At 35.2% G+C, this 27,700-nt stretch overlaps 1 protein-coding gene across 22 annotated transcripts in view; it reads right to left on the reverse strand.

Moving 5' to 3' along the window:
• Window positions 1-27,700, reverse strand: part of GTDC1 (glycosyltransferase like domain containing 1) — a 374,641-nt gene that overhangs the window by 165,527 nt on the left and 181,414 nt on the right. For all 22 annotated transcript variants that reach the window (XM_017947202.3, XM_017947213.3, XM_017947206.3 and 19 more), the window contains 2 exons: window positions 24,322-24,489; window positions 20,643-20,816 (listed from right to left, as the gene is read on the reverse strand). In XM_017947202.3, the coding sequence (XP_017802691.2) occupies window positions 20,643-20,816; window positions 24,322-24,489 (342 nt within the window). The remainder of the gene's footprint in view (window positions 1-20,642; window positions 20,817-24,321; window positions 24,490-27,700) is intronic.

Below are 27,700 nucleotides of genomic sequence, written 5' to 3' on the forward strand. Positions count from 1 at the left end.
AGAACTTCAGGAAGTATTAGGGAGATACCTGGAGGAGAGTTTGAGTCTTCTCAGCTACCCCTTAAATCATACCATTTCAAGAGCTGCCTAAACCAAAACCAAACCAAAACAAAACAAAAAAACTGGCTCTGCCTTTTATTGATTATAATAATGTTGCATCAGGATTACAGTCAAGGTCTTCGTTACATCCAAAACAATTCACTTTCTCCACATTTTCTGATACTACTTTGCCCTATTTCAAAGGGTAAGTAACGGGGTCAGCATCTCAGTAATAATAGTTTCCATACTTAAATATAACTCTTGAAGGCCATATTTTCTTTCCTTTCAATCATTTAAAGGGAACGACTAACACTCAGTGTTAGCTGTCTTTACCTGTTGTGCCAAACCCCTATCAAGTCCAACGGGGATGGCACTATGTCCAAGGGGTTGAAGAAGAGACTCAGAGCCATTGAATGGGGTTTTACCGGGGGCTTACATACAGAGGAGAGAGTCCAGGGGTAGCAGACTGGGCAGGGGAACCATTGGTCTGGTGGCGGCACACTGGTCAGGAGAATCACTACCCTCGCACAGTATGCAGTTTATATAGCATTTTCAGTTAGCATCTTCCCATTAACTACCTCCACCTGGCAACCTTCATTCTACCCAAGGCAAAGGGCCTTGATCCCCTGTACATTAGAGACAGACCGGGACTCAGATGTTCTTAATTGATAAGGAATGAATCTCTGGGTTGGCTACTCCCAGACTCCTTAGCTCAGAATGCCGAACACACATTCAGTATGTCCGCCATACAGTCGTTCTCAGGGTATGCTAAGTTGTTGCTGTCAGGTGCATCTACCATACACTACCTTCTGGTCAAAGACACTAGCATTGCAATGGGAACAAAAAGTATGAAGAAGGGAGGTACTGTGAAAGGATTACTATTAAATAACTCCAAAAGAATTCCTCCTGGAATACAGGCTCTGTTTTATAGGACCTAAGACCATTTTAACAAAATACATTTATTGTGAAATGTTTATAAAATCCTGTAAGGAAATATTTGCAGGGCTGTGCCAGCATTATAGCTTCAGTGATAAATGGTCTAAGCCCTAAAGTTACTCATTCCATCTACTTTGGGGTGTTTTCAAGTACCCATGCCAAAGAAGCCCCATATTTATTTCCATAATTGTCTAAGTCCTTTTTGATGCTCATTCCCCCTTCACCTTCACTTTGAAAAAAAAGACGATGATGATGAATAAAACAAAAAGTTATTTGCTATTCCTAATTCAATTTATGGAGAGAGCCCACTAGGTAAATAATAGCATTTGGGGAAAAAATTATTCCCTAAAAATATGTTTATACAGTTTTGTAAAATAAAGGGGTTTGTAAAAATAGAGATGACTCTTTTTTAATTATAATAATAATGAAAATAGTAGAGGAACCAAACAGCCTAGAATTAAAATTAATGGCACTATTGTTTAAAATAAGAGAACAGAAATAGATTCCATGTAAATCAGGTTTCTTTAAGCTTCTAATTCCATTTAGCCTGGAAAGACGAGAAAGAGAAGATAAAGCTACAAATTTAAAACTGACAAAGGGCAGTACTTCTATGCAATTTATAATTAATCTATGGGACCATGTGTCAGTAGGATTTATTGAGAAAAATAGTTTAGTGCTATTTTATAAGGGTAAGACATTAGAAGAAAAAGTATTGCTATTGAAGTTACACTAGCTAAGAAAATATTATAAGTGCTATTTATCAAGATTCAGGTCATAAGCTGGCTACCAGCTGGAGTCAAGAAAAAACACTGCACAAGTGGCCAGGTGAACTGTGGGTGTTTTACATCTTTCTTCAGGTGTTTTACTTAAGTCACTGCTAATGGAAAGCATACTAAATGAAAGTCTCTTTCAGCCTAAAGTTTTGTAGTATTATGATCTATCTGCTCACCCTATTTCAATAAGCAACCTACCACAACCCTCCAAAAAACTCTCCTCTGTTTTAGGAGAAGGAAATTTTGTTTCATCTTCTCCATGCTATTATCTACATGTGTACAAGCTGTAAATACTAAGTATTCAGGTATTTTATCAGTGGTCCCTAACCTAGGAGGCTTAAAGACGTACTGATATCTCAGTTCTATTATTGGAAATTCAGACCTATTTTGTCTAGATTGCTACCTGGGCATAAAGGGTTTTGAAAGTTCCACAAGATTCTAATATGCAGCTGGGGTTGCAAGCCCAATGTGAAAGGCAATAGAACTGCCTCAAAGTACCCAAAATGAAGGTACACACACATGCAGACACATGGACACACACACACACACCCCTCTTAATGATAATATCCTATAAAAGAAAGATAAATATGACCTGCATAATAAATGATTTATATGTCCTTTTACACACCATATAAATTATTAGATTACTTATCAATTACTTTTTAAAAATTGTTAAATTACCTATCTATAAAGATTTAAAAGCCATATAAGTAGAATTTGACACACTGTCATTACACTTTAACTACAAGCCACGGAAAAACAGTGTCCGGCTACTTATCATATGCCTCCTAAATTTTCCCAATCATATTATCACATTGTTCTTAGAATATTATTTTTTCTGTCATAAAGGTACAGTAATAGATAACTTACAGAGACTTCAAAAGTGATGGTAGCATTACCATGATTAAAAGTCTGTCAGTCCTTCCACTCTAAGGCATTTTTAGGAGTCTTATAACCTGAACATCTGAGCATGCTTCAGGCATAAACTTGACTTACAAGACCACAGGTGTAAACTTGAGTATCTATTCCTGATATATAGGTATGAAAATTATTTTATAACACAGATAACTAAATAAAGTTTGTTTTTACCATGTGGCCCCATCATCAAATGAAAAGATGATTTTATCATCCTATTTAGAACTTTAGATGATTACTTAGACCAAGGCTGTTTTAAATTGGACAACTAATCTTTTTTGGTTTAGAGTTCCTCCTTGGAAATATCTAAGAATATAAGGAAAACCAACTTCTCAGAAGAGTAAGAACACAGCACTATAGACTGAAATATGATCCATAATTTTTCAGTCCTTGTCTTTTTAATATTAGAGTCATAGATCCAACTAAAAGGAAGCTCATGGTTTCATTTTCTCTAAATCAGAGTGCAAGAAGGTCTTTTATAGCCATTGATGCCAGTGTGTAATAAGAGGAAATAAAATAGGGAATAAGACAAAGATATAGGATCTAGAATCAAAATATCACAAGTTTAAAGTAATTTACAGATTACGTTAACCAAATTTATAAGAATGCAGGAATTCCCTCTAAACAAACTAAAACATTGTTTTCTAGTCAAATAACTTGGATCCTACCAAAAGGACTACAAAAAACTGAGTTCTAACAACTCTATCCATAATGATTCTGGAAGATAGAAGAACATACAAATTATCCACACCCAAGACTGCTAGTAGAAGCATTCTAAATTTCCTCCTCAACTATGCTTTAAACCTCCAGAATGTTCTTATAGCCACTTTGCTTTATAAGAAGCAAGTGCCATACCAATGATCTCATTCTCATGTAACTTTGTGGTACAGTTATTAAGAACACATGCTTTGAAGCCAGACACATCAAAGTTTAACTTATGGTGTCATCATTCACTTGAAATGTGACTACAGGCAAATTACTTAACTTTATCTTCTCATATGTAAATGTGAGTTATAATACCTAACATATTAGGTTGTATGAATTAAATAAGATATGTAAAATGAATTTTACAGTACCTCGCTTACAAACTTATTTCTAATATTAACATTAGCAGGATGAAAGGATCCATTTTCCTGATTTTATAGGCATTACTAAGCCACAGAGCTGGAAGTCCTAGATAGAGGGACAGTCTGAATGGGAAAGAACTGAAGAGCCACGGAGAAGCCACCATCACTGGGAGCTATCCCTGGTGCTGGTTTCAGAGCCAGGGCCCTATTATCCTATGTTCCAAAGTTTACTCCTCAAACAAACCAAATTCTGGTTTCAGTTCTCACCTTGATTTAGTAATAGGTTTCTGCTACCTTGTGTTCCTAAACTTAATTACCATTTGCTTCTCTCAGATGTTGATTTATTTTTCCAAATGAAAACCCAATCTGACACCATTTGCTTCCTTTGCTAGACATTTTTGCATTGAAATTTTTGACGTAAAGTTGTATCTTTTTATCTCTAACCCCAACAATGACAGTTACTAAAAAATTGTCAATGTTCTTTTCCCCTAAACTTTTCTTAGGAAAACTTAAATATGTCTGAAAGAGTAATTAAAATTAATCCAAAGGTTTGAAAAGAATTAAGAGTATCGCTAAATTGTCCCAGGAAACTAACAGCCAACTCTTGGAGCTAGAAAATTCAGCACAGGTGTAAGCACTACTTTTGCCATGCCCATGGCAGACATTACTAATCTACTATAGAATTCATTTTTAATTCTGAACATCTTGGAATCCTCGACAAGCTCCAAACAGCCATTGAGAGCCAAAAATGGCATGCAAATAGAAGCCTATCTATCATCCCCGAGTTATTATGAACATGTGAGTTTTTTCAAAAGAGGGCTTTTTTTTTTTTCAAGTCTCAACTGGAACACTGAGCATACATTTACGATTTTAAGAGGCTAGAAGCACCCTTACATTTTAGTTACATAGCAAGTACATGGTTATTAAAGAATCAGAGCTTCTCTTCTAAGACTGGAGGTGTTAGCCTCATGTCCTGGATAAATTCCAACTTAGGTAATTACATTCTGCTTACCTCACCCCCCTAGTAATTTTTTCAAGTGAATCCATGATTATTCTTCACTTTGTACCCTAACCTGCTGTGTAGTGTTGCGATGAGCTGTTAAACAGCTGCCATGCTTCACTCTACAATGGTGACTGTGCTGCACTGTATAATTTGTAACCGTTCTCAGTGTGCTTTGGAATCTTTCAGGATGAAAGTGTTACCCTAAAATGCAAGATATCATCATCATTTTAAAGACATACAGTACAACTGCTTATTTCAGTTAAATTCAGCATAACATATTTAGAAAATACCTTATTTCATGAAAAACCATAAAACTAGGTTAAAATACCCATGAAACATGCTACAAAGATTATATGAAAAGGTATTTAAAGAAAGCAAACTATTTATCAACTATATGAATATTCTGCCAAAGAAAGGAATAGTAGGAAGAACAAATGCTTAAGACATTTTTATTTGAAAATACATCTGCCTTCATCAGATGGTAAAAATTCCCAATGTCACCCAAGAAAAACAGTAAAGAGAAAAATTGAACGTTAAGTCAATGGGAAATGGAGGAATGCCAACACGTATGGAGAAAGAGATCAAGGATAAATACAATTTTTAACATTTTCTTATTTTTCATCAGGATAGCCAGAAAATTATACAAATTCATTTTCTTGGAGACATAATTTTTTTACTACAGATTGCCTGAGGACACTTGCAGACAGGAATATAATTTTGGCAATACTGAAAAGGGTGTCATGATGCAACCAAGAGAGGCTACTGCAGGTATGTGGACCTTCCACAGTTTGTAATTTGGTAGAGCTGCTTTCAGTCAGCGGCTCTCGACCTTGGTGTCACAGTAGAATAAGTTGTGGAATTTAAAAAAAACAAACAAACAACAAAAAAACAAACAACCTAGTTCCAACCCCAGATATTCTGATTTAACAGACTCGGACATCAGGACTTTTTAAAGCTCTCCAGGTGATTATGATGTCCACTTAACATAGAAAAACCACAGATATGGGCTATGTTTTACCAACCTGGTTATAATTGTGGTTTGACTGGCTTTTACTTAAGGCAGAAAAACCAATCACAGTATTTGAGGAGATGCATACGGTCATACACTAAGTCCTCACTTAACGACTTCAATAGGTTCTCGGAAAGTACAACTTTAAGTGAAACAATAAGCAAAATCATTTTTTCCCTCAACAACTTTATAACAAAACAACATTGAGCAAAATGGTATTATTTGAGGACCAGCTGTATGCTGTTTCTCTTAAAGTCACAGTTTCCAAGAACCTATTGATAATGTTAAGTGGGGGTTTACTGTACTTCATTAATACAGGCCACATAACTAGACCCCAAAGGCATGTTTCATGGAGTGATACTTCATCAACTGGGAGGAGAAAAGGCTCTGTCACCTAAGGATTATATTTTTGAAGGGTCAAAATTCTAATGTAATATTTTTGGTAATAACTAGAAGGGTTTTTGAACCCAACACAAGTTAGCTGTGGGTATTTTATTTGTGCTAAACTATAAAATCTTATACTAACTTTTTTCCTGACAAATACATCTAAGACATACTCTCTTTAGAACACACAAAAAAAACTATTAACACACTAATGCTTACCCGCATATTAATCATCTACCTACAGTTAGAAGTACTGCACCCTCAACCCAACCCGTACATTCAGGACATATAAAAGAAATACTTACAAGCATGAAGAGAAACAGGTTTTCAATCAGAGTCAAGTATTCTAAGATTACATACGATGATATGAATACCTGATTGTCATTGATCACAACAGCCCTGTTCCACAGTGCTAATGCTGAAAAACAGCCACCAAATAAAACATAACAAACACGCAAAAAATAAAATGTAAACAAAACAGAGCAGAGGAAACCTACCCATGAGCAGCAGGAAAGTGTCCTGAGTATCCCAAGTTCTATAAAAGGAATGAATAGGACTTACGTTGCAAAAAGTTATTGAAGTGAATTAAGTTAGTCATGAGGGAAAAGATGGAAGAACACACTGACAAAACATGGTAGTGGTATGTGGATTATCCATACAAGAGCAAATTGAGTCATATACTCTAATAATCCCTCAAAGCATCAGAAATTGAGGTAGCAACAAAAAAGAGGTCAGTTTAGATGCCTGTGAGTGGCAATTAAAGTTGATAAAGTGTAGCAGAGGAGTAGGTGTGACTCATACATGGCAAGGGCAGAGAGATGTGCAGGGAATATACCCCACACACTGGGTGAAACACTTTACCTATGTTCTCTCTCACATGATCCTCACTTGATCCCTAGGATTTAATGTTAGAGAATCTAAGAGTCTGAACAGGTGACATAATTTGACCAAGATACACATCTAGAAAGTAGCTAAGACCGGAATCCAAGTTTGACTCCTAAGTTTACGTTCTTCCCTCTTACCACATTATAACACATGAAACTCTCCCTTACACTATCCCATACTCTGAACTGACCAGAACATCAGCCCACCCCTCATGACGTCATCCAGTTATTCCAACCGACAGGACTCGGACAAAAAGAGGGATTCACCTGATAGCCACAGGAAGAGGCAGAACAGGAATGTTGCTACAGCCACCCTGCAACGGAAAATTTAAATAGGCTCTGAAGACAAACCTGGAGGGAGAGCTTCGGAAAAAAATTTAATCATAAAAGATAAATAATATATATAAAACTTGCAAAGAGAAAGCATTAAAAAATGTGATAGTTGTACATAATACTGATTCACTCAGGATCTGTGATATCAAATCCCAGAAAAGAGAGACAAGAAAATAATTTACAGATTCTGAGTTTCAAATGCTGGAAACTCTTATTCCTCACTCTTTGAATAAGTTTTATATGAGTAGTCCAGTGTTTACTGGAAGAACAAAATATGCTATCAGCAAGTAGAGTTCACTGAGTCATATGCATTTTCATCTCAAAATGAGTTACAGATCAGAGAAATAAAATTATTTTCAGTGAAAAATACCCACAAGTTGTGAAGCAACTGAAATATTTGAGACTCTTCTAAGACATTTCTGAATACCATCTATTCCTGAACAAATGGATCTATTTTGTCAATGTTGACTAATCCTATTCTCCTAACTACTAATGCAATGAATGACTCTAGTACCACATTACTAACAATCTCATGCAGTTTTTTTCTTTGCTTCTAAATTCTGATTCTGCTGCCATAGTGCTCTTAACGACCTCAGATAAACACCTCTCCACTGCAGTTTCCCCAGTTATCAGATGACAGATTTGGATGGGAAGAGTTCTAAAGTTTTTATTTCATAGATACCCTTCCAGTTCTGAAAAGTTCTGATTCTATTCTTTCATTAAAACAAAATCGACTGTCTAAAACTGAAAAGAGAATGAATCTGTCTACAGTGGAAACGCAGTTGACGTTTTTGTCTGATTTTTCTATTAGTTAATAATACAAGAATTTTCAAAAACTTATGAATTGTTTTGAGTTCACTCACCCCCCACCCTTTGTCTTCTCCTTGTCTTTTGTTTCCAACAGAATTTATTACTATATCCTGGGTATTCTATTGTCCCACTGTCTCTTTTAACTCCATTCTCACATCATGAGACAGAAGCTCCCTCTTCAATTAGTGGAAAATAATTATAACATGCACTTAAGGATTCAGTATTATAAAATGAGTTTTGATATTATAAAAATGAAATATAGTAGCTTTGAATAGACCCATCTTTTACTCATAGATGACTTGGTCTGCTCAAGGTATCAGCAGATACTCAGTAAAGCAGATTTGCACTGGATTTGAAATAGGTGGGTGTCCAAAACAGATAAATGAGCTCTCCAAATGTAAATAAATTTAGAGGTACAGGCCAGACTCATGAACTCAAAAGCTGATGACAGGAACAGGAAGCACATTCTCAACTAGGGACTGAATTTCAAATAAGGACTATATTTCCATGGATACATGAAAATATATAGGAGAGAAGAGGTGCTAAAATGTTATTTCTTCTCTCGATGCCCACTAATTATAAGTAAATTTTAGTGTGTGACCAAGGAAGAAATAAGGAAGAACTTCTACCATTTTCATTTCATGGCTATTTAAGAAACAGGATCAAGATTCCAGTTTAGAAAAACAGGCAAGAAAATATGAATTTACTGAAGGAGGGCTAAGTATTTGAACATTTCCCAGCATTCTAAAATACAACACTAAACAACTAGAATTACTTCTGTACTGATCAATCCACTTAACATCATTCATCACCCATGTGGAATGTATGAATATCATTTGTGCAGCTAGTGAGCTCACCTTAATTTAAAGAAAAATTATAACTAGATATCCTATATGAAGTTCTCACTGTTATTTTTACAAAATGTGTTACAGTACCATATTTAATAGTACTGATGAACAAAATAGAAATCTTCCAAACATCGTGAAAATTATTTGATAACAAGTTTCATGAGAACACTTACTAATAAATTTGTAGGCAACACTGAGTCAAATATAGTATGAACAAAACAACCAAACTTAAGGAAATCATATCATTTCTTTTTATAAATGGATTTGAGACATCATTTGCTGAAAAATAACATAGTAGGAAGGCTGTCTTTTTCAATATCCTCAAAGTTAATTTTTTGAATCTCGTGATACAGGGCTGACTAGTTTCTGAAAAAAAATAATAAAGAATAAACCTATAATAGTAATTTACACTTTTCCCAGCCACCCCACAGGGGAAAGCCTATCTTTTCTAATCACTCACAGAAGCACCTCTATAGATAGCTGGTAATGATATAAACCTTATAGAGGTAAGAAAGTTCTGTAATTCACTATTAGGCCAAAAGTGCAGAAGACCCTCAAAACATGCAAGAGAAGTGCACACATAAAAACGTACTTGGATTTAATATTCTTAGCAATGTTTCTAAGTAGAATTTTGGCACTCAGTCTAGCATGGTAAGGTAGTTAGTACTAGAGAAAGCAACTGTTAATCAAAAAACACAAAACACTAAGTTGACATAAAGTAAACATCATATGACACTCCTAAAATTACTGAAGTAGAACTGGATTACAATTTGTGGCAGAGTTCTGGCTCTACAGAAAATTAAAGACATTACATATAGGTTAATGAAAGAACAATACCATTTTGAGAACACACAAATTAAAAATAATAACAACGATCATTTATTTAGTGCTTACTATACCTCAAGAATTCTGCCAACTATCTTACACACAATACTTCATTTAATTCTCACAACAATGTAGCATCACTGAAATTACTCCCCCTACTTGACCAGTAAGAGAAAAAAAATGAAGTGGCAAAGGTCAAGCAACTTTATCAACAGCAGCCATTGGTTAGCAGAAGACATGGTATTGAAACAGCTCTGTCTGACATCAAAGTCAGTTTTCTTAGGCACTACACCATATTGTCTTATCAACATACAGTACTTCATCTGATGATTCCCTATCCAAAGGGACCAAAAGCAATTATGTTATTGAACTCTGAGAAGACAAAGAGAAGAGTAATTCAATATACTCCTGCTTACCCAGAAATAAAGAGTTGAAAAGATCTGATAGTGTTACAAATTTTGCACTCAATTTTTATGCATCAGTAACAAATGATAAGAAACAAGTATATTTATTTGAAAAAATAATTTGAGTAGTATCAAGTATGTCAAAGGAAAGGGCAAATCCAACCAAACCTTCTGCAAACACAGGCCAATATAACACATCACACTTCCTGCAGGTCAGCTCCATTTAAACGAGCCTCTGACTCATCTCTGACTCAATACATACAACTTTGAATTCACCACCTTTATAGCAGCAAATCTGTTTCTCAATTCCAATAGCACAGATCTTCCCCCAGCCACTATAATCAATACTTCGAAACCACCCTGACTCTCCTCCATCAAGTTGTCACATCAACCTGTCAAGTGTACAACCAGCTTATTCGTGTGCTTCCTCCTTTTCATCGTTATGCCAGTTCTCCAATTCATCTCCAATACCTATTCTAGTTTTTTCACTTGTTTCTCTGCTTCTTATCTCCTTTTCCATCAATACTCTACTCATCAATACCAAGTTATCCATGCTGTAGTGTAACAATGGCTACCAAATGACTACAGGCAAAAGCCTAAATTCCTTAGTTTTAATCCCATCTATAGTCTTACCACCTCCTCACACAACTAAGTCAAAGGTAATTAATCTTCTCTAGATACAATGACTCATTTACTTTCACAATTCTATGTACCTATACTCTGACTTCATAATGTGCCCTCTCACTCACTCTAACTCACCTCCATTCCCTAATAGCAAGACAAACATGGCACTAATGGAAGCAAATATTAGAGTAAGACAGTTTGGGTAGCTATGCAATTTCAGGCAAGCTTAACCTTCTGAATCTCAGTTTCCTCACTTGCAAAATGAGGTTAATAGTACCTACCTTCCAGGGGATTGGTAAAGATGAAAAGTAATGTACATAAAGTAAGTGCCCAGAAAAGGCACTTGATAAAGGACAGCCATTATGACTATGTCCAAAGCTTAGTGAGTCTCAGTGCCCAGCTCAAATGCCATAAAAATCACATCTTTTTATTTATTTGTACTTAAAGTCACCTGAGTATGCCTATTATTTCTACAAAGATCTTAACCTTAAGATTAAAAACTCTGTCTTATTTATCCTTATATCCCAGAATATCTTGTATTTAGCACATAAATAACAAACTTTTAATAGACATTGGGTGAACAAGGGCATATATAAAACCTCAAAGAATTAAACTACTGGGAAGTAAATTTCATTACACCTAATTTTTTTGAGGCATATTTTAAAAGAATTCTCTACATAACAAAATCTTTCACCAGGAATTTATTAGGGAATGAACCACTCTGGGTAAGAGATTATTCTGGTAGCTTACTTTTCAATGGTATCTTCCAAAATGTTTATTTTTTAATGGAAAACTTCACAGAACATTTCCCAGCATTCTCAAATAGAATACTAAACAACTAGAATTACTTCTGTATTGATCAATCCACTTATCATCATTCATCACCCATGTGGAACGTATGAATATCATAGCTGCTGGGCAGATGTCACAGAACAGCAGTACATGTGACTTTTCCTGCCACATGACACAGTGCTCACATTGCTAAGTTATACCATTTGGCTGCTCTCATGTGGGTTGGTAGAATATAAAACAGTCTCTGTCTTTTTATTTATTTGAATTAGTGATAAACTTCAGACCTACAGAATTACTAGAGTTTTCAAAATTTTGTTCCCCTTTACTTTTCAAGTTGGAGTCATGTTGAATGGATAAACTTGCCAAAAAGCCGATCAATAGATAACAAAAATGGTGATAATGAAAGTATTAATAAAGCTACTAAAATCTGCCAAAAAGTTGTAGGTTGTAGTCAGCACATTGTAACAATCATCTCAGTCCTCATAACACACCTAAGGTTGGGGGGGCTGCTATTTCAATTTTCAGCTTACAAATGAGAAAACTGCAGCTCTGGAAGGTTTAGTGATTTGCCCTAGGCTGAAGAGTGGTAGTAAGAGGTAAATCGCAAACTGGAATCCCCCCTGTATACCATACTACTGACTTCCATCTTTTAATACAGCATTACCAAAAATGGAATGACTGGAGTAAGTGGCTTTTTAAAAGACAATCAAAGCTTAATTCTTCAAAACAATATACTTGAAATCTTTCCAGCATGCATTGTACATAGCCCTCATTTAATGAATAGAGTATATAACTTATACTTTGTTCTTGCCTTGCTGGGCCTACACTGATGATCCGTCACTGTGATACGGGAAGTTTAGTGATGCCCTCTGAGTCTGACAAGGAGAAAAGAGACCAAGTGGAACTTCTGTTGATTCCCCTCTTTGAGTCTGTTGAATGACATTCATCCGTACTTAGCAACAGCCCTGCTCCATGATGCCCCTGGGCTGGTGTCCCTAGCTGAGTATGTTCTTTAATTTTTAGTTATTTACCTGCATTGTCTGTGACCTTTGCTTCTCATCTCAGATTTCTTAGGACAGGACTACAAGAGCCTAAGACAAAAATGGACATGAAGTCTATGATTTAAAATTAAGGAAATGTTCTTTATACTTGAGGTGAACAGGGGTAGTAAATTATCCTATAATGAAATCACAGTTTTTGGTGTTGCTACTGAATTCAGAGCACTTCTTTTTGGTGGAGTAACTGCTGAACTCAAGAGAGCAGAAATCTAACTACTGTAATTAGGTGTTAACATGAATAATTTCATTAAATATATGTTTGGAGTAAACAAGAGTTTATTCTATGTAACTTTATTCATATATTTATATATAAATATTTATATTTATTATTTATATATTATTAAGTGTATAAATATATAAATGTTTATAAATAAACATTCCTTAATTTGCATATACTTGCATTTATATATAAATATATGAATACTTTATATATAAATATATGGATATATTTATATATATTCATATTTATATTTAAATATATATGAATATATATGAAAATATATATATATGGCTAACAACAAAACTGTCTCTTCTTTTAACAAAGATAATTAAGAGGAAGACGGTTGGAATCTAACACAGCATGAAAGATTTGTATTAGATATAAAGGAGATTTCTTGACAGTGAGTAGTGCTATACATTAGAATAATCTATCAAAAGTTTTTTTACACAATTCTATAAATTTTTTAATGACATTCAAAAGAAATATGTTTTTGCATTTATTCTGAAGAGCCAACATAACTGTTAGCAAATATGGTTAAGTTTAAATTTGTAAAGTCAAAACTTTGCTTCTACTTTAGGTTTAGATTAAGATTCAAGAAGACAGTACCCATTTCATTTAGTTCATAGAGCAAAGGCAGTAGTTTTACTAATATGTCCAACATTAATACTGTCTCAAAATATCTCAGAAACATGACCACATGTGGTAAGAAGATTAAGGTGTTTTCTGGCGCCCTCCCTAAAAGCAGAACTCCGATGGCAGAAAACAGAAAGTTTTCAGTGGGGAGCCATGGGGGCTGCCTTCTGTCCTATCAATCCACAAATTCTCCAATTACGAATCTGCTGTTGTTTTCTGACACATCTGCTCTGCAATGTAAAATAGTGTTTTCTTTAATAAGAATTCTTCAAAAAGCCCTTAGGCACCTCGCCTTTGTTTGCACAGCCTGGGAGTTTTCATTTAAAGTTTTCACACAGTTTTTAAAATTCCCTATTTTTGTTTCTAAATTAGTTAGGCAAAGTCCACAAACCTCTGTTTTGGCTTCTCATTTCAGCTACATAGAAATGATGAAGAGAAACGTGCAGAGAAATTTGTAAGGTTTTGACAAATGAGATTACCCCAAATGACCAACATCCTTTTTCCCTCTTTCCTTCAATGTCAAAAATGTGTAGGAGGTAGGAAAGCAGAAATGTTCTTTATATAATCCCTACTCCAGGGATGTAAAATCTACTACAAATTGAGGAAATTCACAGGAAAAACCCACTCTTGTTTACTCTGTGGCAACTCTGACAATCAAATGTGGTGGGAAATAGGAACAGACAGTGAAATGATCACGAAAATATATGAAATTCCATTGTAATGATCATAGCAAGGCTGATACTGGATATATTCTGTGACAACTAAGTTGGACCTGAAACCAAGGTAAAGTATATATTTCTGAATCTAAAGTACTTTTGCTTTAATTTACTCAAAATCTAAACTTAAACTCCCAAGGATATAGTATCCATTCATCTCCTCATTAAAAAATAAACAAGTGGATGTTTTTTAAGGTCTCCATAGGAAACATAAACATTTGATCTTTTTACATTAATTATGTGCAACCATAATGAAACAAATTTTAACTTTTTCCATAATGGGACAGAGAAGGCAGACAATTGATAAATATATACAAGTATCAGCCTGACAGCTTGAGCATTTGTTGCTCTTCACCTTTAATCCAGGTGAATATGACTTGAAGAAGACGACATTCACTTTGATACACTCTATTCATGACTCCCTCATGGAATTCCTTGGGAAGAGATGATCTTTTTCAAGGATAAGAAACGCTACTTTGCAATTTGCTGTCAATCTATAAAACATTCTTACATGATCCAATTTGTTGGAAGTGAAGACAGTCTAGTGGCATGAAAAACATGGATCCTCCTTCAGTGGAGAATATTGTAGGGGACAGATGGAAGAAGTTGGATGCTGTACAGATGCAGCCTGCTCCATCCTTAACATCTAATGTGATGGGCTGGACACTGCCCTATAAGACACGTTTCACGTTATAAGCTAAGTTATGAGGCAAGAGAGTTTGTATAAATGAGACATAACTTAAAAAATAAAATAAAATAAAGAGATGATTTCTTACACATGAAATCACAGCCTGAGCCCACAGCTTTTTCTTTGAAGTATTCCTCCTATACTGCTTATTTAGGACCATTTTCATTTTTTCTATCAAAATTCTTTCTTAAAATTTTTCATTCCTGTTTATGTATCTTCTTTTTCAGAAATTCAACCTTTTGAAAATATGCTTTCAAAAGCCTTGAGCTCTTTGTTTTATAATGTTACCATGACATACTCATTTTCATTCAAATTTTCTGTCACTTCACTTTTATAAATCATTTGTTCTTTACTGGTCAAAGTCAAGTACTAGAGACTAGAATTTCCCTACTTCTGCTAAGCCGTGCCTTTATGACAATTACATGACCTAAAATTGTTAAGAGTCTGGGTTCTAAAACAGTATTAAAAAATATCTGGTTTCTAGAGTATTACCTTTACTCATCTGCCTATCCATGTGATCACTCGGCACCATAAAGTTCCACATTACATTTTCTATGCCTGAGTTTCTTCAACAGGAAAAGTCTTTCAGAATTGAAAAGATATTAAATGCTAAGATATTTATGATAAATACACTTAGTACAATGCAGAGCATAAAGTAAGAATCAATACGGGTTAGTTGTTATAGCTAGTTCTACCATCTAAAGATGACACTGTCAGAAAGCAAGATGTGAGGCCAAGCAAGGTGGCTCACGGTTGTAAACCCAGCACTTTGGGAGGTCAAGGTGGGCAGATTGCTTGAGCCCAGAAGTTGGAGACCAGCCTGGGCAACATGGTGAAACGCTGTCTCCACAAAAAAGTTTAAAAAAATCAGCTGGAAATTGAAAGACACCCACCTGCAGTCCCAGCTATCAGTAGGGTAAAATGGGAGGGTCACTTGAGCCCAGGAGGTCAAGCCTGAAATGGGTCATGATCACATCTTAAAGTAAGGTATAATGTTTAACTCCATTTGCTGTCATTTATAATTTCTGCCAAAAGTGGATTATGCATTTTCCTACATTCTTAAAATGAAACATACTGGTTACCATTTAATCTCTCTTAATAAATCACAGTCATCCTTTTGATGTACAAGCTGTACAATCATGAAGAAATGTCTGCAGGGGTTATTTGATGTGTAGAGTTGCCTGCCCTGCCATAGAATGGCTCCAGGCTGCTATGTTTTTTTTTTTTTTTAACTTCCCATATATTTTTTTCAAAATGGTTTATCTCTCTCCTCCCTTGTTGTCAAGCTGTCAGTCAGCTGTCACTTTTTACTGCTGTCAGTGAGACTGCCTTTATCACACCCCCAATTTGATGCTGCTAATCTGCTGTCAGCTGAAAAATCAGATAATCAAGACCTCCGAAATTGCATTTACAATAAGTGGTGGGCTGATCACCGGATGAAGATTTTGAGATACAAGTTCTAGTTCCTGCTCTGCCTATATCTAGCTGTGTGATTGCCAGAAAACATATAACTTCTCTGGGCCTTGGCACCTTCATCCATAAAATAAGGGGAGGGTGTGTGTGTGTGTGTGTGTGTGTGTGTGTGTGTGTGTGTGTGTCAGAGACAGAGACAGATCTCATCCAGACCTGAATCCTAAGTTTCTTTGGCTGTGAGAATACACATGAAACTTTTCTGTGACTTAATAGAATGCAGGGTGGATGCCACTGACCTTTTAATGGTCAAATTCAAGGACGCTTTTTAGTCATCACTTTACTTAACCTCACTGCTGTGAATTCACTAATGATTATCTCCTTAGAACTCTCTCCCCTTTGTTCCACAGGATAATTATTTCAGCGTTGACCTCCTGACTCTTACTTATTCTTCTCACTTCAATCTTGGGCTCTTCCTCCACCAACCCCTTAAGTGTCAAGAATGCCAAAGTGGCTTCAATGTAAAAAAGTCAGGACGATGATGAGGAACCCAGCAAAGGAGCCTGAGAAGCAGCAGTCTGTGTGAAAATCAGGGGACTATGTGTGCTCAGACAAGTGAAGAATGTGTCATGGTGTGTCAAATGCTGCTGCTATGATAAGTAAGATGCGGACTACGAACTGAACACAGGATTTAGAGACAGTGGTGACCCTGACTAAAACAATTTCAGTGGAATACTTTTCACTCAAAACAGGAGGAAGGAACAAGTATAAACAACTCTTTTAAGAGGTTTTGCTACTAAGAAAAGGAGAGAAATGAGGTAGTAGAAGCAGGAAGTGGAATAGGGAGAAAAAAAAGTTTAAGATGAAAGAAATAGTAATAGTTTTGTATGTTAATAGAAATAATTCAGACAAAAGAAAAATAAGAATAATTCAGAAGAAAGGAAAACTGATGATGCAGAATAGACCAGGAAAAACTGCCAGGACAATAGGCCTTGAGTATGTGGGATGGATAAGTTCTGGAAAAGTGGCGATGGGGCCTTACACAGAAGCGAGGTCAGCTCATCCCCAGTAACAGGTGAGAAGATGGAGAATATGCACCCAGAAGAAGCACATAATTGGGTGGACCTGGTAGTATCAATAAATAAAAGTTGTCTTCTGATTGCTTCTATTTCCTCAGTCATCAGCTGAGAATGAAGATAGAAGATTTGGTACTGGAGTGTTCTTTAAAAAGTAGAAGGCATAATTATCTAGAAGAAGGGAAATGCTTGCCAGGTAGCTCAAAGGGCCCATCTGAATCTTAGGAGTCACACATTTAGAACATGCTAATAAGTATGATATGCTTTTCTCCAGTCATGTTTAGTCCATGATTATAGGAAGAAAGTGTATGAACACATAGATTTAAACAGACAAGGGTTTTTGCCAATCAAATATGAAACAAAAGGTGTAAAAGATTTGAGAGGATATGCAAGGGAGTAAACATAATGATGGAATAAGAAAGTTAAGCTGGACAAAGAAAGAGAAAATAGGACAAGAGTGAAATTAAGTTGGCTCAATCAATGGATGGTAGGGTCTGGTGAGGCCAAAGGATTGTTTGACTCAAGGTGATAAAGAAAATAAACAAAACCAATCTCCTTATTTATATTAGATTCAGCTTTTAGAAGAGTAGTTCTCTTTTCATGTGTCAATTATAGGATGGTAAGGGGTGGAGGGAAGATAGTCCTCTATATTCAGATGCCAATAAATGTGCTAGGTTATAAATTAATGGGGGGGGTAATAAGATAAAATAACCTTTTATTGTGGGTCTACTGTATGCTAAGCACTATCCTAGGTACATGGTATACATTATTTCATTTAATCACTGCATCATCCCTATGAGATGGTTTAATCACAACCATTAACAAACCTAAGTGCAAGGTCATTCCACAGGTACAGATCACACAGCTAGTAAGTGGTGGTCAAAACTCAATACACGTATACGTGACTACAGCATCTAAGAGCTTTCCCATCCCAAAATATTCAATACAGATAATGAAATGTTTTCAAGGGAATACACTCTCTTGCTATTTATCTGGTCTTTGGAGTGACGCAGGAGATGAGTGAGGAAGGCAAGAGGTAGCAGTAGGTGCCATGAATCCAATATTAGTGAAACCACCGAAGTGACAGACATGCTCTGAGTTTTAACAGACAGAAACTCTAAAAATCTTCATTTATTTTGTTGGAAATATGGCTTTTCTCCCCTCTCTAATTAATATCCATTATATTATATAGCACAATGATTAATAATTTAACTGTATCTTCTGCTTTGTTTTTAGTTAAATTCATTTTTTCCCATGACCAAATAATATTTGGATTGGGAGAAAGATACAAGCCTTCAAATACATTTTTTAATCACCTTGGTTATTTTGCTTTTGGAATTACTAAATACTTTTCAACATCTCAACAAAATAATACGGTTTTGAAACTGCAGACTTTAGAATGATTGTCATTCATGCAAATAATCACTTACTTACACTATATGAGTTTGGGTTGCATAAAGCAAATTACCATTTGAAAATAATTCAAATAACACTCCTTGCTTATGAATGTTATCTTGGCCACAATATTTCTTAACCTTTTTCTATTCAGCTAGATTCCTTTATGGTAATATCATCCAAATTAATAAACTATTCAACTGCCACAGGTATATTAAACATAAGGTGTTGCAGAAACATATCTGATGTAAATGAATTTTAAAACATTTACTTAGAATTCTATGGCAGTAATAATTAAGAGGAGCTATAACCACCAACACACTTATAGATATACGCTTTGCCTATATGTGATGTTAAAAATCCTTAAAACATGTCAAAATATAAGGTTCATATTTTTTAAAATTCAGATATATAACTGCTCTAGTTAATCACAGGCAAAGTATAACTATTACAGTTTTCAAAAGTTGAAGTTCTCTCATCACACATAAGAAAACTGTATGCACAAATACATACAGATAATATACATAATTATATATATATTCTGAAAATTGCTTGTGATCATGGCTCCACTTAGCTTTACAGTTTTCAAAACAGCAAATAAATCATAAACTGTTTTTGACAAATGACCTGTAATGACAGGATGCTTGAATGGTAAGTAGAAATTGGAATCAGAAGTCATAAAGCCTAGATGTTAATCCAGTCTGTGACAATGACAAGGTGAATACAAGCCAATCTCTACTTCTCTGGGCCTCTGTTTTCTGTACTCTATAAAGATTAAGCAAGATGGTCTAACTTAAATTTTATGACTCACTAGCTTGATTTTCTATGGGGCAGATTTTTCTTCGGTGAAATATTAACAAATAAGACACTCAAATAAATCAGCAATAGGGGTGTAGATGAGGACTACCATTTCTACAGCAAACTATGGGTGAAGTCAGTAGTGCAGAACATAGAAGTTAATGCTGACCTCTTGCATAGCATGTTTGGATATTAAATCATTTCCTGCCTTCATTGCAGGGATGAGGATGAAACAGCTGTTCCTGAACTCTTTTAAGAAAGCAGTCAGTAAAAAACAGCAGTGTCTCCCGCTAGTGTGAGTCCCGCTGAAGTAAACTTTCTGTTCACAAGGGAGAAATATTCCTAGTGGTAGTAAAAACAGGTTTTCTAGGTTTAATCAAAAGTGAAAAGGAATTCCAGAATGTTCCCTTTGAGCCACATCATCCACTGCTAATTCAAGGTGGGCCCAGCAACAAGGGTAATAAAAAAAAAATGTCCTTAGTAACTAAGAAAGAGAAATGGCAATCAGGTACATTTGTAAACCAATACAGAAGACTTAACTCTTTATTAAGATAATATAAATAATTAAAAATAAAGAAAAAAATAAAAGAAAATAGTATGGGAAATGAATTAATCCAAGTAGTGAGATTTAACATTGACTTATCTAGACCAGTTATTATATATATAAATCAAAGGACATAAGCTGAATGCAAAGGTTGAGAAATATGCTTGACAATGACTTCTGTAACAAAAAAAATAAAGAAGCAAAACACCAGGCTGTTTTGACAAACAAATAAATAAAAGGAAAGAAAGGAAGGACTCAATATCTGAACTATTTAGTGATGGGTTAGACACATGATGATTTAAAATCTTTGTAAATCACAGCATGGTAAGATAGAACTAAATTCTCTAATTAACCATACTTAGGCTGAAAAGTTAAAACTGGCATGAAGAACATCAATTTCTATACACTTAAGTAATAATTTATGACACAATATTGAGAACAGAGTCGAACATACTGACCTGCTCACATCAGGAAACCTGATGGGAAAGTAAATAACTTGGCACTTGGGTCTGATGATGCTTTCCAGATCCTTGGGTCTGTGATCAGGAATCAGCTTCATAAATTTTCCAATGGAAGTGAGAAATGATTCCATATTAAAAACTGAGTTGAATACAACCACATCAGCCACCAGGCTATTAAGGTAAAAGACAAATGCAAATGATGAGCCCAGACTCATTCAGAGTAATTTTTATCAACCTAAGACCTCTATGGATTAATCAGAGTTTTTACTGCACCTTAGGTTTGCAAAGAACTCTTCATTTCACATCAGTATCTACCAAAATGTCTCTAAGAGCTAAGTTAGTGTCACTACTGTTATATCACAGGGAGTTGATTGGTGGCATCAGACTGGAAAGGCAATAGGGAAATGGAATGATTTAATGGGATTGCATGAGACTCCAAACCAAAGCATATTTTTCCACAATGCCAGGAACTTTCTATATTATCAACAACATTAAGTACAGCAATTCCTTTTTCTTCATGGCCCAACTACCCATGTTGAATTTCTATGTCAGTGATGTGCATCGTTTTACACCATACTACCGAGAACAGAACATCTGTCACACTTCTCACTAACTTCAAGGAGACTAATTCAGACAAAACTATTTTCATACTAGGGCATGATACCTTCAGCACTATTTGGTTAAAGTCTACTTCTTGCTTTAGCCTTTACTTCAAGAACTGTGTTAAGTTTTTGAAATTTCTGGGACTACACAGAAAGGATTATGGTATCCCAAAATAATTTGTTTCACTATCATATTATATTATATTGGGCTAGCTAGAGAAATAGAAGAAATTGGTAGAAATGGATCCAGAAATCCAGATCACTAGGTCCTAACTGATTACATAAAGGTACATATAAATTATAAAGCACCGCAACACCATGGACCTTTGAATTCAACAAAATAAATGTAATAATACCAGTCCGCAACAACAATGGTTCAAACTTAAGATTTTTTTAACTTCACAATGGTGAAAATGTAATATACATTCAATTAAAACCATACTTCGAAAACTGAATTTTTATCTTGTCCTGGGCTAATGGTATGTGCACAATATTCTCTCATGATGCTGGGCAGCAGCAGTGAGGTACAAATCTCAGTGAGCCACATGATCACAAGGGTAAACAACCAATACTCTACAGTGGCCTGTGCTGCCAGATGATTTTGCCCAATTGTAGGCTAATATAAGTATTCTGAATATGTTAAAGGTAAGTTAGGCTAAGCTATGATGTTCGATAGGCTAGTTGTATTAAATGCATTTCAACTTATAATATTCTCAATTCACAATAATGGATTTACAAGGCTGTAATCCTATCCTAAGTTGAGGAGCATCTGTATACAAGATTAAAGGGACAAAGCAATTGGTTTTATTCTACCCTAAAAATGATAGATCAATACTACTGGAAAGAAGACATGTTATGTCCACAGGACTGCAGAACACCACAGAATAAGTAGAGCTTATAGAATAGGAATGCCATAGTCAATCGTCAGTTTCGTTTAAGTCATATTTGCTGAGACAGCCAAATTTACTATTACAACGTTAATATATAGCAGAATAAAAAATGAACAAAAAGAGTGTTGGCCTGCTACTCCCATGCCCCCCCGAAAAAAAACTGATTTTCCATACAAGTATTGTTTATCAGTTGCTACCTAGTGCAAATTTGGGGGGTGCGGGTGATTACAACATGAATAATACAAAGGAATGTCACAGAAGTGCTGACACAACACTAAGCAATAAGGAAGCCAAGATAACAATATACCAAAAGTTGAAGGATGTTTTACAGCTAGTCTGTTTTCACCATATGTCACATATTGTAATAACGACCTACAGGTCATAATATACAGTTGTGACATGTGTTCATAAGTCAGAGGGTTAGTGAAACCACTGTTTAAGGTGAGTACTTATGTCAGTCATCTTTGAAGTCCTTAACTGCCCCACAGTCAAGAAAGAAGTCTGACAGTGCCAAAAAAGCAGAAGTCAGCAAGAAAACTAAAGAAACATGTGAGGAAGCAGGAGTCATACTTTTCAAAGAGAATCTGAACAGGATTGCCTTTTGACACTCTTATTTTTCCTCTGGACAACTGTGAACCATTTTTTTCCCATTAAGAAGCCAACTGATGATGAAGTCCACTTCTCTTTCTCCAAGCTTGTCTATAAGTTTACCCTCTTGAGAAACGCAATGCTGAAAACTCATGTACAAAACTTTTATAGTCTCATTGCCTATGAGCAAAAACAATGTTTTGTGAAAATGAGGGGGAATCGAGAGCTGAATTGTTTTAGACAGCTTCCCTCAAAGGGCATGTGACCCAACAACTTAACATTCTTAAAAATCCAGTCTATGCTAAATTAAAGATCCAAGATAGTTTACAGAAATATCCTTTTTGGTACATTTCCTCCCTGATATGAGTGGATGTAACTTCCATTAACTTTAAAGCCACCCATAAAGGGAAAAATAGACTTAGTTTTTTTCCCAGTGATTTCTCAGGGGTAATAAACATACTATCTGAGGAAAAGAATGATGCTAATTCAAGAAATCAAAAGAATATTACAAATGTTTCCCATATTGATAAAGCACAAAATGATTTTATTTTCATTTTTAAAACATATTTTCCTTCTCTGCTTCAATATAAAGTATTTTAATTTTATTATGAAATTTTAAAACGGCTGCTTTTTTTTTATGAGACATTTGATGTGAAGCAGTTCCACTCTATTTTGATAGCACTGCTACTTCACAATTGAAGCAGCTTGTAAAAATGATTGTAGGAAAACATTCACAAAACGCACACAACACAGAATTATTACTATATAGCGTTTTTCTATGTCAACTAAACTATGAAACATTCTTGCAAGAGTTGGGGGTCTGTATAAACACATCATCAAACCCAGCTGCTAATAGCTGTTAATAAAGATGAATAAAATGTACAAAATCACTGACAAACAGATTCCGTTTGACTGTTGCAGTTATGTGAATAGGATCCAATAGCAAAGCCATTTCAGAATTGTTACTAACTTCTTTCATTAACTAAGCTTCAGGAGATACACTTTGTTGAAGTAACAATAGAGAAGGACCATCACCTTTAAAATGTCATGGTATTTTAAGGCTGTGTCATTTCAGAAGACTCAATGAGGGAAAAAAGAAAGCACTACCTAAAGATTCATTTTCCATACTCGTCTCTGTCTTACAATAAAATAAAAAGGCGGGGGAGGCAAAACCCCAAGTTGCTCCATTATGCTTTAATTTTTATTTTTCTGTAAAACTCTATTTTGATTTTAGCTGAATACAGTGATCATTATTAGTAAGTAAGAGTTGACTAACTGCACTTTCTAAACGCCTTAAGCAATAGATTATGAAATCAAGGGGTGAAGGTCCCTGCCAACCTTTTAATTCTATTTTGAATGTTGTGAAAAATAGATAATTAGCTCAACATATAATTAGATTGTTACATATATGTATTTTTATAAAATGATTAGTGAACTTACATATACTGCAGAAGGAAGAATTGTTTAAATATCTGTACCTACCTTATGGTGTTTTTTAAAAAGGTGTATGGTAGTAGGTCTCCAGATTTAAAATGTAACCACCTACAAAGAAAAAGGCAGCAAAGGGCCAAATACAATGATACAATGTATACCTACCATGAAAGAATTTGGTTGTATCCATACTGGAAATCCCTCTCCTGACATTTCTTGACAGGATATATCAACTGGTTCTCGTGAAAATACAGAATCGTTTTCAGTTTCCCAAGGTCAGGCCGAAGGGCAGCCAGTTCGGTCAGGTTAAGCACTGAACTTGCAAAGAGGGTCCTAGGAAACAAGAAAATTGGGGTTTACTGTCCCAAGTATGTTTGAAGGGGTCATGCTTTGCTCTTCTCTCCTCTTTCCTCTTCCCACCCCAAGAAAAACACATCCCCTATAGGGACACATCAATAGTTGAGCCTTAATACCATGTAGCAGCATTCTAAGTTTTGATCTCTTAAAAAGCAGCTGCTTAGAACTATAAAGTCCCCGAATCTCACTGGTCTTCTCAGTGCAGTTACTGAGAAATGTTTAAAAAAAAAAAAAAAGCCGGATGGATTTTATTGAAAAAGGCAAGAAAAGCTCTATCTGAAGGACAAATGGAACAAAGATAAGGCTGACTGGGGAATACTTTGCTTGCCAGTTTCATTACACTTTCCTTCTTTATGCAACCAACTACTGAAATTCAATGTATGAGCAGGAATGGCACATGTTCATGTTATGACATAAACCCTTTTGATTTATGCAATAGGCTTATCTAGTATGGTCTTTTTCTCTTGGCATGTTTTCTTACCCTCCCCTCACTTGTAAAGTATCTTACAATACTTGTATTTTTAAAAACATCTTTTCTTCTCCATTACTGGACTGCTAATGGTACCAGATGCATGATCTGTAAAATCCCTTAATAAAGCACAAATATAAAAATTTGATGAAAGGCTGATTCCTTATCTTTAGGGAAAAAGGGAAACTGAAAGCTTGCCTATCCATGTTTATAAATGAAAAAAAGTGTCAATTTACTCTCTCATTCCACATATATTTACTAAATGCCTACTATGTGCCAGGGTCTAACCAGGAAGAACAGAAAAGATGAACAAGACAGCTCAGCAGGATAAATGCTGCCTGTAATACAGACATACACAAAACATTAGAGAAACAAACAGAAAGCAATTCTAATTGTCTGGGACAACCTGGAAATGTTTCCCTAATGAGGTACCTATTGCATATGGACACAAAAGAGGGACAAAGTACAGGTCTTGAGCAGCTGAGGACATTTAGATGGCACAATTTTGATAGAATGCCACCTTTATAACATAATGTAACATAATTTGACCTTTATAGCTTTAATTCCCATTCTAAAAAATCAGGTTCAAGAAGGTTAAGAGTTTTTTCTAGGATCACACTGGTAGAAAGTGGCAAAGCAGAGAGACTGCTGGTCTTCTAAGAGCTCAAACTGCTTTTCATTACACCACAGATATGAATTGGTTGCGGACCACTTACATTGCAAGTGCTTTTTTCTGTACTTAATAAATACAAAATATCATCCTTGTTATTACCATGATTACAACTACTATAAATCCTCCCTTGCTGACAGGCCAAATGGCTAACTTCAGGTGTTTATACGATCTGCTGCACTAGCCTTTCACATAAGAAGAATGATTACATAATAAGTACATATATCACAAGTAGGAATTCAAGTGTCTTCTTCATGGGCTAAAAGAGGCACGTAAGACCAAAAGCCAGCAATCCCTCTTCAAACCTACATAGCTATATTAATGTTATAATTTATCTCTTTAAGGGAAAAAAAATCTTACCAAGGAGATGCATTTATTTTTTTAAACTTGTCTGGCTATACACAAATAAAAAAAAAATTATAGCCAAACAATGCCCTATTTTGTCCAAACATATTCCTTCCCCCTACCACTATCACATATAAGCCTCTCTAAAACTTATATTGAAAATTCTGAAACATGAAGATATTTGCTTACCTAAAAATCTCATCTTCAGCAGACAAAGCAACAAAATATTAATTTCAAACAATACTTTCCTTAAAAGGGAATACATGGCAACTTGTAGGTCTAGTTACAGAGTAATCCTTCCTCCTCTCCTTCTATTCTTTCTTACTATCCCCATCCCTGACCATACATATTACTGGAAGCAATGAAGCCCATTCTTAATCATTATCACCTGGGCAAGCACAATTTTTTTTTTCACACACAAGGCAGAAAAATGCATTAAAAGAAGCCTTCATATGAGTTATTAATTACAAAAATATACCTTTTATGATGGGGAAATCTGGTAGAAATCAATTTAACCAAGTGATCAAACTTTCTATGACCAATAATGGGACAAAGTGATATCCTGTATTTCTAAATGTGATACATTGAGAAAGATACAAATCATCAGTGTAGTATTCCTGCCAAAAATGCCTAACCTGAATTTGGTAAGGAATAAGCAGACAAATATTCTGCAAAATAATTCACTGGATCTCTAAAAATGCCATATCATAAAAGAAAAAAATCTAGATTAAAGGAAATAAAGACACCCAAAACAAAATCCAGTAAGTGATCCTTCACTGGATACTGGAAGGGGAAAGCACACCTAGTAAGGACATTATTAGGACAATAGGAAAAATCTGAATGTGGGCTGAATATAAGACTGCAAGTTTTTGTCAATCTTTAATTTATTAAATACAATAATTTTATTACAGTTATGTAGGAGAATAATCTTATTCTTAGGAGATTCATGTCAAATTATTTAGATGTGAAATGCCATGTTGTCTGCAGTTAATTACTAAATAGTTCAGCCAAAATGCTACTGCTAATAATAAATATTAATATGTATATATTTACAGAGATAGAAAAATTAAAAATGTGCAAACACATTAACAATTGATTAATCTATGTGAACAGGTGTGTAGTAATTCATAGCTTCAGGGGAAGGGGAGAGTCTAATAAAAAGATTTCATGGAGCAAGACATTGTCCTACTGCAAATTTTGGGTAAGTTATACATTTATAAAACTACACATTTGAAGTAACAGGCATTAAATGGCAGTAAGTAGAAGAAAAAAGTTCTATATTCCATAAACAATAAACCCATCATATCTGTATTTCTAGCCATATTCCAACTGTTAATTTCTACATGAAGATTACCCTCAGGGTGAATTATCTATAGCTAATGTTTAACTGAGAGGAGCCCTTCACTCTATTTCTACCACATGTCCCCCTACCCACCAGCTTATCCACAACCAAAGAATCCAACCAGCCTTCCAAAGAAAACCTTTCAAATAAAAGAAGGCAATATATTCATATGAGAAATAACAATAATTTTTTTTTTTTTTTTTGAGACGCAGTCTCGCTCAGTTGCCCAGGCTGGAGTGCAGTGGCACCATCTCGGCTCCCTGCAAGCTCCACCTCCCGGGTTCACGCCATTCTCCTGCCTCAGCCTCCCGAGTAGCTGGGACCAAGGCGCCCGCCACCACGCCCAGCTAATTTTTTGTAT

Source organism: Papio anubis, chromosome 10 (assembly GCF_008728515.1).
Source record: "Papio anubis isolate 15944 chromosome 10, Panubis1.0, whole genome shotgun sequence".
In the NCBI taxonomy this organism is placed as follows: domain Eukaryota; kingdom Metazoa; phylum Chordata; class Mammalia; order Primates; family Cercopithecidae; genus Papio; species Papio anubis.